A 14,173-nucleotide genomic window follows, 5' to 3' on the forward strand; every position below is an offset into this window, starting at 1 on the left:
ATTGCTTTAAGGGGACACAGACTGAGAGATGCTCTAACTCAGAATAAACAAGGGCTCCAAGTAAGATTCACGCTAAAACTTCGCAAAGCAGATAAAGTGATACAGTATTTGTTCTGGACAGTCACACAAAAAGCTCAAGGATGCACTTCTTCCCATAGTGCTTCCATGTGGTATGTGGCTTTTCAAACACTAATCACATGGACATGGGAGCAGCCATGGAGTATACTATGTCACTATGAACACATGTTTCTTTTCCCAGCATAATTGCCAGGTGTTCTTCTCTATGCATGGAACATACAGTAAAAAAAGCGCATACATGTGATTGTACATATCCAATGCAGGTCTCACTGGGAAGCCATTACATACCAGCAGAGCCACCCAGAATGAACCACCTCAGAATCAACAAATGAAATCAGCCCTGCTAATACAATACTCATAGGCTCGTAGCTACCACAGTACACCGGCAAACCAAGCAAGAAAAATATGGCACTTCTAACTACTGCTAATCACCACCTAACTGCAAGGCGTCTCAATGGCAGCGCATTACCATCGCCAGATCCAAGAAAATCTCTCGACTGTTCATGCTTCCTGGGCTGATGAAAGCCGTCGCCACTTGAAAAAAGCTCTAGGTGAATGTCTTGGCGATGGACGACATGGTGACAAGACCTGAGAGCAGGCCTACCAAGGTGCCGCTGTTGTAAGTGCTTGACTCTGTCTGCACCGCATTGTCACGCAAGTCTACAAAGGAGTCATTCTGAAATGGCCCGCCCACAAGGGCTCCTGTGGCAATATTTGGGTTCGGACTGGTCGAGTGGAGGTAGTCGAATCCTTTGCAGCCTGTTTTCGCATCCGAGGGGATCGATGCCCCCCTGTGGTGTACCTGCTGCGGATAGTTGCTCCCATATCCCACCAGGTAGCTAAGCTTCATTGGGTTGTCGCCCAATATGTAGTTCGCCTGACATATGGCAATGGAAAAATAAATAAGATATGATGTCAACAGAAAGAGGGTTTACTGTATGCTTGGCAAAACTTCGGAAACAGCAAACTGCGGATAAAGAAAATGGTTAGCTGGAATAGATAGTCTGCAAGGTTTCCCGTGGTTCACCTGTGATATAGCGAAATTGCGGATATCTGTTGGACTAAAATACTTTCCACTGCACTCCACTGCTGCTGTTTGAGATGTCAGCATGTAGTCGCTGTAAACAACAGCAAGGAATGCTGCATTTGTGGCATGCTGCAGAGAATTCCACCCACTTATCCACACCAACCCCCCTGCATTAAGATTACAATGGTATATATGAAACTATGCAAAACTGTAATGCATATCATGAAATTCTCTACGCAGACAGGGAACATGGAAGGCACCCATATATTTCATAAAGCATCTCTACATAGACTCATCAAACCAAATCAAACAACAGCCAACTTCATACGTACCGCCAGTCCTACTACCAGTGGCTGATGGAGAATCGGGTAGAAGCCCACAAATGACAGCTTCGGCAGTGTCTCTGTACGATTTGAGCCCCATGTTTTCAGCATTAGACGTCTGTTTGGATCCAAAGAAATTGACTCTTGACAAGAGAACCTGCACAGGATAGATAAAGATCACTTAAGGTTCTTATCGTTGTAGGCGAAGGGGGTCATAATGAGAACCTTCTAAAGGCATGCAAACCTGTGTCCCCGGGAGCTTGTCGTCCCAGCTGAACCATGTTGGCCTTCCCCAATCAGCATAAGCCTTCCCATTTTGCACAGTCACGTAACTGAGATACGTCTGATCTCCTGTGGCGTGATAGAGCCAACTCGCCGCCCACAGGAGCTCATCAACATAACTAGTTGAATTATAATAGCTCTGGAGCTTTGGATAGGTGTCACTAGAGATGCCTCTGTAAGTATCAGCGAAAGTAAACAACTTCTGTGCATGTTGAAGAAGTGTATCCGAGTATTTAGTGTCACTGGATTTGAAAACCATTGAGGCTGCTGCCATGGCCGCTGCTGCCTCAGCAGCGATATCTGATCCAGGGGACTTTGGGTTAATCTGTGTGAGCGGCCTTTTCTCAGTCATTGTTTCTGGCCTTTGCCAACAGTTGTGATCTAGATCAGGATCACCAACCTACAAGGTAACAATTTGTCAAAAGCTGGTCCCAGTGATAAAACAAAAAGACAGTGGTGTATTGCTTTCTGTTCTTAGAAATAAACCATGTTTTCAACACCTGAAGCTGAAATTGGCCAGCCAAATGATGGTTCAAGTTAGATGGACTTACAGCTGAAATTGTTGTAATGCTGTATTGCCTAACTTTCTAATGCTTCGATCTGATTTCATGGAATTACAGCTTAAATTGAATGATTTTACCAGAATAAAAACATTATTCTTCAGGAACGAGTTTGTGTATAATGTCAGATTGTAGTCTATGCTCAGTTGACTAAAACACTTGAGATCCCCTACTACCAAGGGTCAACTTTACATTTACAATAAGTTATTCTTATTGTTGTGAAATGTTATAAATTCCAACTCTAATTCAGCTTTGAAAACATTCTCTTGGGGTACCACATAATGAAAGAATGCAGCTATAAAGACAAAACAAGGAAAAAGGAGAAGAAATGAAAGGAACATCGGATCTTTCCCTTGTCTGATCACTAGCCAAGGATCCCAACAAATGTGTCATTTTGAACATATGAAGCAGACAACTCAGTGCCTCCTAAATATTAGGTGTCCTGATCATGACACCTCACCTGGACTTGCTTCCCTACCAAGTACCAACCAAACTCTACTGAACTGCCATCAGGTCAGACCCTAATAATAAACCCATAATTAAATCTCTTTAACCAAATCTTCACCCTAATTCCTAAAATGCACACTACGCGCAGAGAAGCACACAACAGCTCCATACCTGAATGTACAACACGTTGTCTGACGGATGCGCGGCGATGAGGAAGTCGGTGATCCAGCGGAGCCCGTCGAGCGCAGGGTCGAGCTGCTTGGCGGCGGTCATCTGGTCCCCGTACTCGAGGATGGACCAGGCGAGCACGGTGGCCGTGAACGCCATGGGGAAGGTGAACTTCATGTGATCCCCGGCGTCGTAGAGCCCCTTGGAGAGATCCAGCTTCGCCTCCTTCCCGTCGTCCAGCGCCGAGTCGCCCCGCCACGGGATCTGGTTGTCCACCAGCTTCCCCGCTGCACGAGAGAACAGGAAATCAGCAAGGGTTTCTCGAATGGATCAGAGCTGAAGAAGCAGCAAGCCAGCAATGGTTGGCGATTTTGTTCAGCCGGCATTCCAAGAATTGCATTGCTGTCACTGTCCGGGAATGCCAAAGTATGAAGGTAGCAATCCCTACCCTGACAGCAAAATCAAAAACATTCAAATTCAGAGCTAGATGAGAACATCTGAGTGGAATCTGCAAGCCAGCACACACTGGCAGCAACACGAAAGCACCACACACACAAAAATACATCCTTTTTGCAGTCAGTGGACAGGTTCTCCACTCTCTGAATGTCAAAATCATCAGGAAGTGATGGACAGAGCAAAAATTCCCAAATCCTACCAGCGCCGGACACGGATTTCTCGGCATTAGCTACTAGGTGGTACGAAATTCGTCATCACAGTCCACCAGAGCACCCGAAGCGAGCGAACTGGCCTGTCCACCTACCATCGCATAGATAGCGCACGACTGAATCTGAACACAGCGAAAATCGACACAGAAAACATGCCTGCGATCCCGGCGGAAAAAACGGGCAATGTCCCGGAGCAAAAACGGTCGAATCGCGAGCGGTGCTGTAGGTACTGACTCACCCTTCTGGACCTGGAAGAACTGGAGCGCGATCCCGAGCGAGTCGCCGTACTTGGAGTCGACGTCGCCGGGCGGGCCGGGGACGGGGAGCGGCTTGGGGCGGCGGCTCGAGCCGCCGCCTCCTCCTCCCCCGGGCTTCCGCTTCATGATGGCCACCACCGCCGCCGTGGCCACGAGCGCCAGCACCAGCGCCACGATCAGCCACCCGCAGCAGCCCCCCCTCTTGGACACCATCTCCGCGCGCTCCGCCTGCCTCTCTCCTATCGCATTCCCCGACGGCGCGCGGGCGGCTGAGAAGGCAGAGGCTGCTCCGGTCTGGGTCTGAGCTAGCCCGGTGCCGCTGAGCTGCTGCAGTTAACTAGGCAGGCTCGCCGCGCGGCGGTTGGTGCGGTGAGGTAGCGACTAGGGAACTGCTGGGGAACGGGGTAGGACCTCCGTGTCACTGCGGATGGGGCCGAGACAATGTAGGCCCCACTGGCAGTGGGAGGGTGCGACGCACGTCTGGTGTAGGATAGCCGGGACGCGTCAGGTAGTGTGTAGTCGAGCACCGACAGCCGACAGGGCTACCGTACCTCCCTCGGGAATGACGTGGTAATAATATCCACCCAATAGCGCGCGTACCCTCCTTTTTCTCTCCTTTTAGAGCAGGATTTGATAAAGGTCAGTATAGTGATCCGTGCAAGGCATGGTAATGTTATCTATATATCTGGTCATATATAACATGTATATCTAGTAATGGTTAGCTATAAAATTATTCTACCTTCGTTCGGGATATAATGCCACGTGGGCTTCTAGATCGTAAGTTTGATCAGCATAATACAAAGTATATATTACGAAACATGTTCATTAGAAAGTTTAGATATTCTGCTTCCTAATGATATAATCCGTGTGTTGTATAATTCATGTAATGTTGGTCAAATTGATAATCTAGAAACACACGTTGGCCGTATAATCCCAAACGCAGGTAGAAGGAAGGCCAAGGGGATAAGGACATGGAAAAGAGGAGAAGGAAGTTGGATGTGGAGGAAGATAATGAAAGAGGTTCGAAGCATACGAAGACGAATACGAGGAAGATGAGATGGCCTGAGTGGGGCATGACGATACTTCAAGTCAGTGTTTGCGACAAAAACCATTGGATGGATTCAAGTCAAGCATCAAGTTTAAAGATTTTTAATTGGGTGTGCGAAATCAGCATGCATAGATTTTTCCTAGGAAATAAATTTCATGACACAACAAACTTTCTAGGTTTTATAATTAGGAGAGGTTAATTATCAAAACCACATATTAACGATTTTGCTCGGTCGACTGAGAATTAAGTTTGAGCCGAATCAAGTCCCGTGCTTTTGGATCCCATGGTGATTCATTCTATGTTCAGAGTTGCACAAAAGTTGCAAGTAGAAAATAGTATGCAAACATTTGGATTTATGTCATGATACATGTCTGAGAGGAGCACATTGGTTGCAATTGAAATTGAAGTGACGCCATCTCAGTGAGAACTAATTTTGCAATAGTAGCTCCCGTATTTTAAAGATCAAGATGCAGCCGACATTAGGATGATGTCTTCGTTAATCGATAGTCGCTTCCATATTGTAAAGACTCCGCGGATGGCTAAAGCATAAAAATTTAGAAGACCAAAGAAAGTAATGTACAGAAATTCAATTCAGCCCCGGGTGCGTACGCTCACTCAACCAAAAAAAATCATATTTTGAAGTGTCAATTTTTTTTACATGTACATCTTCATAATATATGTGTTCGTCAATTTTCACGAAAAACCATCATTTTTTGTGGTCTGTGTAAAAAAGAGAAAGTTTATCTTGTGTCAACCATTATTTTTAGCACTGAATTTTATCTTTTTTACACATGTCACATGATAAATCGATTTTTTATGAAACGACTTTATGAGTGTGTAGCACGTGAAGATGTACGTGCGAATTTTTTTCTTTCAATTTTTTGGAAATTTAAATGTGTGTAAGATGCATTTTAAAATATAGGGAGCATATACTCCCATGTTTCAAAACACCACTCCCGTAAATGAATAAATATGATTCCGAAGTTAAAAGAGCACTAGTACTAAATTAGGAAAATCAGGTCTTGATTCTTCCATCCCTTGACCCCATCTACACTACTTTCTCCGGATCGGTTTAACAGGCGCGCACGCAGTTTAAGATAAAGTTTAACCATTATTTTAGTCTACAGAATATAAATTTATATGTCTATAAATTCTATACTATTAGATTCGTATTTTAAAAAGGTTTTTAATTATATAATTTTGTGACATATATTTCATATATTGTTGACCAAAATAACAATCAAAGCAATTTATTTAACTATGTGCGTGCATGTTAAATTGATCCGGAGAAATTACTAATGAGAGGGAGGGAGAGAGAGAGGGAGGGGGAGGGAGAGGGAGAGGGAGCGAGCGAGAGAGAGAGAGAGAGAGAGAGAGAGAGAGAGAGAGAGAGAGAGAGAGGGGTCCCATGTAGTCATAGTTCACTTCTCGTTTACGCAAATGTGCATCTCGCCGTTGTGTGATCATTCTACCTTGCATTAGCTAGAACATCCATCACAAGACACATGATTGCTGTATGAGGCGTCCTGTGAGCTGTGGCACACGCGTGAGATTACACTCGTTGCGTTGCGTCCGATACAATCCAGCATTATTTAGCATTATCTACAGAGAGTGCAATTATTAGTGCTTAAAGCGATTAACGGGCGGGGGAGCACGTGATTACGATTTGGATCAAACAATGCATACACTTAGACCCGCAAAACAAAATGCAGACACTTGGAACATGTTGTGGGGACTGACGCAAGACTCGGTTTGATAATGGTTACGCAGCAGCAAAATTGTTTGCTTGACTGGACGGCAGTAATTTTATTTTCCCACTTGAGTAGAGTGTGTAGTGAAGTCATCCAGCATACCGTTAATCAAGCCTAATGCTGGCCTCTCATGATGCATGTCTGAGTATATTACGGGAACCACACTGACACTGCTGAAGTCGATAGGTTGATCATCACGGTAGACGGGCAGACAGTCACCATTTGGCGTGTTTACCTCGGTCCTAGCTCGCAGCAGATCACGCGTCAGTGTCACTACCGAGTCGCAGCCAGTGCACCTCGACCATAGAATGCTGGTAGTGGCAGCGTCACCAGAGTTTCAGCACAGCACACTCGCACCATGAGGAGCCTGCAGATAGTGTCCCATAGCTAGCAGCAGATCTGGGTCTTCTGTTCATCCCTTGACACTGCGACGAGGAGAGTATTGCCATTTGAGCAATTCAGGATCCGTGCAAGCAACCACCGTTCTGCTCTGCTCTGCTGCGGGTGGCAAGCCCACTTCCATTCGCATTGTGCAGATGGGTTACAGCTCAACGGAAAGAGGCCGGTGATCTTATTTCTTGATGATGCAGGCAAGCTACAATGAAGTCTCACCTCGTGGTTGTTAGCCTGGACGCCACCGCAGACTCACCAAAGACACGGACCCTTTGCTGGTACAAGGGTACTACTGATAAGATATTCAGACCAAGAATTTTGAAAAATGAACTCTGAATGTACCGATGGACGCTGGACGGGAAGTCCGATTGTATGGATCCGTAGCGTTATGACTTTGTGGCTCATGCTTTAAGCACTTATTAAGCATTGGGGCTCAACTGCTCTGGCAGAATTACATGTCCGTGACATCTTGCACGACTCAACCTCTGGCTCCAGCAGCAACTGGTTACCACAACGCCAACTTCCAAATCGTTAATCTACGGGAACATTCCTTGTGTAATCAGCAAGAGAGAAAATTATCAGTGGTTCAAAGGGACGAAGGTACAGAGGCACAGTAAGATCCCCACCACTTGATTCAGCCGAAAACCAACCAAACTAAAACAACGAGATCCTACGGACGAACCGACCAATTTACCTTTTCTGCACAAGCCTTCATTCAGCAAAGTTCTCACCACTTTCTTAGTTTCTTCAGCCCAGGGTTTTTGTTTCTCGCCGAAAACCGGTTATTCTGGATACCACTGAGAACACTTTCTACAGGACGAAATTCAACAGAGTTTATATAATTTATTCGAATTTAAATAGTCTTGACATTTTTTTACGAATTTATGAGTTCTTTTGACAAACCTTCTGGGGCCATTTTGTCCAGTAATGCCGGTGGTCACCGGGATTCTTTGCCAACCGAGAAAAAAAGGCAGAGCAATGATATCCTGCAGAAGAATCGATTAATCGACGCAAAACCCAATTACACACTGCAGACCGGGCATGATGATTTCCAACCCCACTTGAAATGCCAGCATTTTGGTGAAGTTAATTATAATGTTTATAAGGTATAACTGGGTCTGAAAGAATTTTCTTGGCGCTACCTGCCACAGAAGTATTTATTCATGTGCACTTCTTGTCCCAAAATAAGTATTTATTCATGTACTGTAAAAAGAAACAGAGTAGTCACTCATGTTGCAGAAAAAAAAACGACAGATCTGCTTGCAGGCCATCCAGAAGCACCAGTACACATATTAAACATGTAATCTGAATATCTGATACAACTATGCACATGCAAAGCTCATCGTCATGTTAAAAAAAAGGGGCAGAACTTGTTTACTTCAGAGGATGGGAAGATTCACGTCAGAGGCTGTATAAAATATACGGAGTACTTATTAATAGTTCAGCATGAGTGCATGGTCGAACACTTTCCCACCATTTAAAACAATGTATGATACTAGCTGCAGCAATGGAATTGGTTATCAAGTAGTACCATGTATACACTGTCAGTTCTGCAGATGGCGAGAGAAAAAAAAAGTTGGAGTCTCATATGGAAATTTCCACCCTTTAACATGGTTGTTCTGAGTAGATCTTATAATCTTGCCCCGTGTGTAATATACTCTAGTGCTTTGGCTAAAAAAAGAACCAAATTGTTTATTTGGTTGAGTGGATGAAACAATACTTCTTTACCAACTTGCATACTGTACAATCTAGCATCTTAATCAAGATTAATCTGACCTTCCAATCAGTAGCGAATTAAAGCCGCCGAACAGTATTACAGGATCACACTCGTGGTTGTTAGCATGGATGCCATTAACAGACTCACCGAAGAAACAGACCCTTGCTGGTCTCTCGCTGGTAGAATGGTACCATTGATAATAAATTCAGACTAAGAATTTTAACAAATGCACTCCGAATGTACCGATGGACAGAAAGTAAACCAATTGTATAGATCTAGGGAATTTATGACTAAACTGGTGCTCAACCGCTCAAATATACCTGTTCCTGACATCTTGCACGGCTGCACTCTGGCTACGGCGACAACCTGTTACTGCAATGCCATTATTCACACCATAATCAAGAGAAATATCCATCGTTCAATCAATAAAATGAATGAATGATTAAAGGTTCAAAGGAAAAGAGGTACAGGGAAATTCTCACCACTTGATTCAGCCAAACAAAAAAGACAATGATATCCTACAGAGTAATCGATTAATCGACTGCACAACCAATTCTACATTGCAGACAGCGCATGAGCACACCTGCATCAAATGACAGCATCTTGGTGAAGTTAACACTGAAATGGAAGATATAGCTGAGCTTGAAATGAATCCTCTTAGAGCTACCTGCCACAGAAGTACTGAACCTTGTTGCAGCAAAAGAACAGCATTTCTGCTTATTGGTCTTTCAGAAGCATCATTACCATTATAATGAATATCTGATACTCAGCAATAACAAGCATGATTAATCCTCATGGTACTAGAAGCTGTATAAAACGCAGTTGGAGTTCAGCATTGATGCATGCTTTAACATTTTCCCATCATTCAAAAAACATTTCTGATATGAGTTACAGCAGTTGGAGTTCAGCATTGATGCATGCTTTAACATTTTCCCATCATTCAAAAAACATTTCTGATATGAGTTACAGCAGTAGAATTGGTTATATTTTTCTTTACAGCGAGAATCTAGTACCATGTATGCACTGTCAATGCTAGGCATGGTGGAAGAAAAAACTAGCATCGTCAGCATGATTAGTAGTCGACCGTGACACCATCTTTGCATTTATTTCGAAGCGTACATTACATGAGCTGCCCCTAAGGAGCTACAGCATGATGCCCACCCCTGGGAAATATACAAGTTCTACAACAAACAAGGGCAAACAACAACTCAAAAACGAAGAACCCCATGCTGCTCCAAACAAAAAGAGTCCACCTCCAGTTCCAGAGTATTCTCTTGATCAGAGGAAGCTCGGCCTCGAGCAATAGCGATGCAGCATATATCTCCGGGATGCCTGCACCAGGACTAAACTCGGCTCGCTGCTCCAGCATTATCGTCACTCCTGTTATTGGTTCAAAAGCCTCCTTGATACCGCTCATTTTTAGTCTGATGACCTGGGATTCTGACGAGTAGCCCGTCAATAGAGAAAAACTCTGGAAAAAAGTTTCTATGAAATGCATGTGGACACTCTTGAACTTCAGCATGCATGGGTGGCTCGTCGCAGAGACCACTTTTCCATTTGCAGATAGAAACTCTGCCCTTACCTGAACTCAAAGGGGGAAAAAGGAAATCAGATGGAGATACAAAATATTTTGCTATGATACAATTTTCTACAGATACTGCTAAACATGGAGAGCACCACAACTTGAACTATCATTATTGTGCATACACTAATACTACGAGCTTGAAACTCATATAATTCTGAAGAGAAGTATCAAGAAAGCACGAACTGGGTAGAAACGGACATTTCCGTCAAGAAATTTATCTGTCGAGGTAGAAACGGTCTCTCTTGTTGAAAAACATACGACCAAATTTGGCTGCAAACCTTATGAGATTTGAGCACATGGAGTTGCTTGTTTGCTTTTGGGAGTCTGTGGATTATCCATTGAACTAATATAAAGAGCTTTGCAACTGGAACTATCTATATTATGCATGCATACACACTACGAGCTTGCAACGCACATAATTCTGTAAACCTAAACTGGGTATATAACGCCTTGACACTCTTCAAAAAGTATGGCACAATCAGTTGGAGAGACAGAAATTTCATCAGCAAAGTTGAACTGCGGAAGCAGAAATGGTCTGTCTTATTGAAAGCATGTGGTCAATCTCGCTGCAAACCATGGTTATTATGTTACTAAGGCTTCAGGCTTGAGCTCTTGGAGTTGCTAGTTTGCTTACTGGGAGTCTGCTGCCAGAGAATAGATCATCAATTGAACTTCATAGCCGAGTCATCAATCCATTAACATTCGCAGCCTGACACCACTATGTCTATCCCACCAAACATGTTTTAGATTCACTGGTTTACCTATCCAACACGGATTTGCATTTCAGATATCTACTTTGTAGTCTGGCTCCCATTGCCATTGTAGTGGATTATATATTCTCATATGCTTGGATTATATTAGAAATATAGATCTTTGCCTAGATGTTCTCTTCATAATCAACTTGCACACATATGTATCATAGTGTCCTTGCACTTATATAAATGAAAGAGCAATTAGATAATAGAGTTTATCTAGGTATAGTCCAATTTACATTTTACAAATCAAAGTAGTAGGATTTTTTTCCCCATAACATCCTAGACAGAGATGAAATGTCAGAGCAATACCACTGGATAATAGACTTTACATTACAAACCCAGGGTAATACAATTTTCAAAGAGATGATCAAACATCAACCAGTCAATTTTACGCGGATTTGCTAAAATCAGTAATAGTAAGCGCATTGCTAAATATCAACCACTAACTACGCCTCAATTTGTATCACAACTTCACAAGACTGTACCAGAACTTCTTTTCATTCCACAGAACAAGATTAGGTGGAGCAAAATTTCTGGTTAAATCACACTGCAAAGTTCAGATGAACTTTAAAATTAAGTGTATATATAGCAGACCCCAACGTGTAAAGCTTCTATGATAGGAAGCTTCTTCTCTAATAAAATTGAAGTTGAACATGGGAATGCACATCAAAGTTGCAGTTATTAACTTATATCTATGCTTCTGAAACTAGACACACAGAAATTGGCAGGACCCTAAAATTGCAATCATCGCTTCATTTGACAAAACTTCAGTCCAGCATAATTTGTTCCCTTGATAGCGATTAGCGGAGACCATTTTCAAGCAGATGATCATACCAAACCACTTTGACAAGGACCAGCAAGAAAGGTACCTGGAAAACGCCCAGCCTCCTGTTGTAATCCGACTCAGGCAGCGTGAGCGACACCTCGAGCTGCATCCGCTGATGCGGCGGCACCAACCGCCGCACGGGCACGAACGCCACAGGGCTCGGCTTGGTGTAATCAAAATTCAGAGTCTCCGTCACCTGAACGGGCTCCTCCACCATCTTCCCCACCAGCAGCCCCCCTCCGAGGAACGCCATGATGAGCAGCGCGCAGAGGACCACGCAGACGTACACGGCCCAGAGCGACCCCCACGCCAGCCTCCCGGCCACGCGCCCCACGCCCTCGCCGCCCCCGAGCTGCGCGGCCACCGCGCCGGTGGCCTGCCCCACCGCCCCGAGCGCCCAGTCGTGCGCCCGCCGCGCCGAGCCCACCGGGTCGGTGACGAAGAGGTACCACCACTGCAGCAGCCGCACCGGGAAGGTGATGAAGGCGATGAGCGCGCTCACCTGGAACGCCACCGCTTTGATGATGAATACGGCCAGGGACTCGAGCATGCCCGGCGGCGCCGCCGGCGGCAGAGGCATGTGATCCCGCGCTCCAGCCTCCTCATCTGACGAGGAGGAGGAGGAGGAATCCTTTTTGTCGAATTCCTCGTCCGGGGGCGGGGGTGAACGGGGCACGCTGGCGGTCTCGGAGGAATCCTTTTTGTCGAATTCCTCCTCCCGGGGCGGGGGGGAACGGGGCACGCTGGCGGTCTCGGGGGAATGGGGGTCGGCCTCGACGGGCCCGTCGGCCGCGGTGACCGCGGAGGCGGCGGGAGCGGCGCTGGTAGCCTCGGAGATTTCGGGTTCGGCGTTGACGGGCTCGTCGACGGCGGAAACCGCGCTGGCGGCCTCGGGGGAATCGGGCCTGGCCTTGACGGGTTCGTCGGCCGCGGTGACGGCGGAGGAGGCGGAAGCCGAAGGGGAGGGCACCTGATCGGGCTCCTTCACAGATTTGGCGCGGCGCGGGCGGCGGCGGAGCGTGGAGGAGGACGATGTGAGGGGCGGGGGCGGCGGATGAGGGAGGGTGTCGGTGGCGTCGACGAATGCTTCGTCGGAGGTGGTGGGTTTGGAAGCGGCGGCGGCGGCGGCGGTGGCGCCGTCGGCATCCATCGTCGGATAAACCAAGGCGGCGGGGGCGTCGGCTTCCATCGTGGGCAGGAGGAGGATTGCCTCCGAAGTGGGAGAGGAATTTTGGGCGGTGGATGGTGGGAGAAGACCGGAGGGTACTTTTCGGTTACACCCTTGTAGTTCCTACTTTTCTCTCCCTCCTCACATTACTATAATATTTTTTCATAATTCTTTTTGCAAATTTAAATGTATGTAGACATATTTTATGAGTAAATATATATGAATCTGCGACAATAATTTTATAACGATGGGAGTAGTGTTTTTCAAATGGTGCTACTTGCTGCTCTTTGTGTTTTTACCATTTTACAATGAAAATTGACCGTTGACCATTTGTTTTTTCTATTTTTATCTGCTTCTATGTCATGCTCCATCCTTCATTTTTTCAGTTGTGTTTGCTGTCGCCAATATTAATGTGCATGCAGGGTTAGGCATTTACTAGAAAAACATCTAGAGGGAGGAATGGGTAGAAAAACGTCAACAAGGTGATGATCAACTCAATATATCAAATGCAAAAACAAAAAGAAGGTGGTGATAAAAAATTGCAGTTTTTCGGTTGTTTCATGTGACATCTTTTTTAAGTAATCGTAACCATATCACGACAAGTTTAATGAAAAGCTAGAAGTAACTGAAAGAGCGGAAAAAAAATCCTTGTGTACATCTAGGATGTTTTGTTCACACAAAAGTTCCGGAGACGGGGAAGTAGGACCAACATTTTTTATGTCATGTATGAAAATGAAAAAAAAAAGGTCTCCTGGATAACCATGTTGGAGCATCAAAATTTGTCTTTTTACATAAAAATATTCATTTACTCCAAAACTTTGTGTACGAACATAAAATATATGGGTATACATACAACTTTTTTGCAAAAAAAAATTGACCTTTCGAAATACGATTTTCAGACAGTGGGTTTATATGTACGCCTAGGAAGCAAAGTGTGAGATTGCATGTTTACCCGAAAACAAGATCACATGTTTAATGAAACGATTGACGGTGTAAAAAATAATTGACACCTTTGCTCTCATTTTTTTATTTTTTGAAACCTTCGATTCTAAAATTCGCAGTCATTTCAAGAGAATTTGCGCATGAGTATAAAAACCATAACAAAAACAATTAAATGAGCCGG

The 14,173-nt window shown here is 44.9% G+C and overlaps 2 protein-coding genes across 2 annotated transcripts; both read right to left on the minus strand.

The window, feature by feature from the left end:
* Nucleotides 1–228: 228 nt before the first annotated feature.
* LOC124652550 (endoglucanase 24) lies at nt 229–4,020 on the minus strand. Its single transcript, XM_047191581.1, has 6 exons — nt 3,789–4,020; nt 2,889–3,172; nt 1,673–2,110; nt 1,438–1,585; nt 1,106–1,272; nt 229–955 (listed from the first exon to the last, which is right to left on the minus strand). Exons 1-6 carry the CDS (start codon nt 4,018–4,020, stop codon nt 626–628), a joined length of 1,599 nt encoding a protein of 532 aa, XP_047047537.1. The 3' UTR covers nt 229–625.
* Nucleotides 4,021–9,785: 5,765 nt separating this feature from the next.
* On the minus strand, nt 9,786–12,611 carry LOC124654178 (seipin-2-like). The gene is made up of 2 exons (XM_047193200.1): nt 11,926–12,611; nt 9,786–10,298 (listed from the first exon to the last, which is right to left on the minus strand). Exons 1-2 carry the CDS (start codon nt 12,460–12,462, stop codon nt 9,852–9,854), a joined length of 984 nt encoding a protein of 327 aa, XP_047049156.1. The 5' UTR covers nt 12,463–12,611; the 3' UTR covers nt 9,786–9,851.
* Nucleotides 12,612–14,173: the final 1,562 nt, after the last annotated feature.

Source organism: Lolium rigidum, chromosome 5 (genome assembly GCF_022539505.1).
Source record: "Lolium rigidum isolate FL_2022 chromosome 5, APGP_CSIRO_Lrig_0.1, whole genome shotgun sequence".
Classification (NCBI taxonomy): domain Eukaryota; kingdom Viridiplantae; phylum Streptophyta; class Magnoliopsida; order Poales; family Poaceae; genus Lolium; species Lolium rigidum.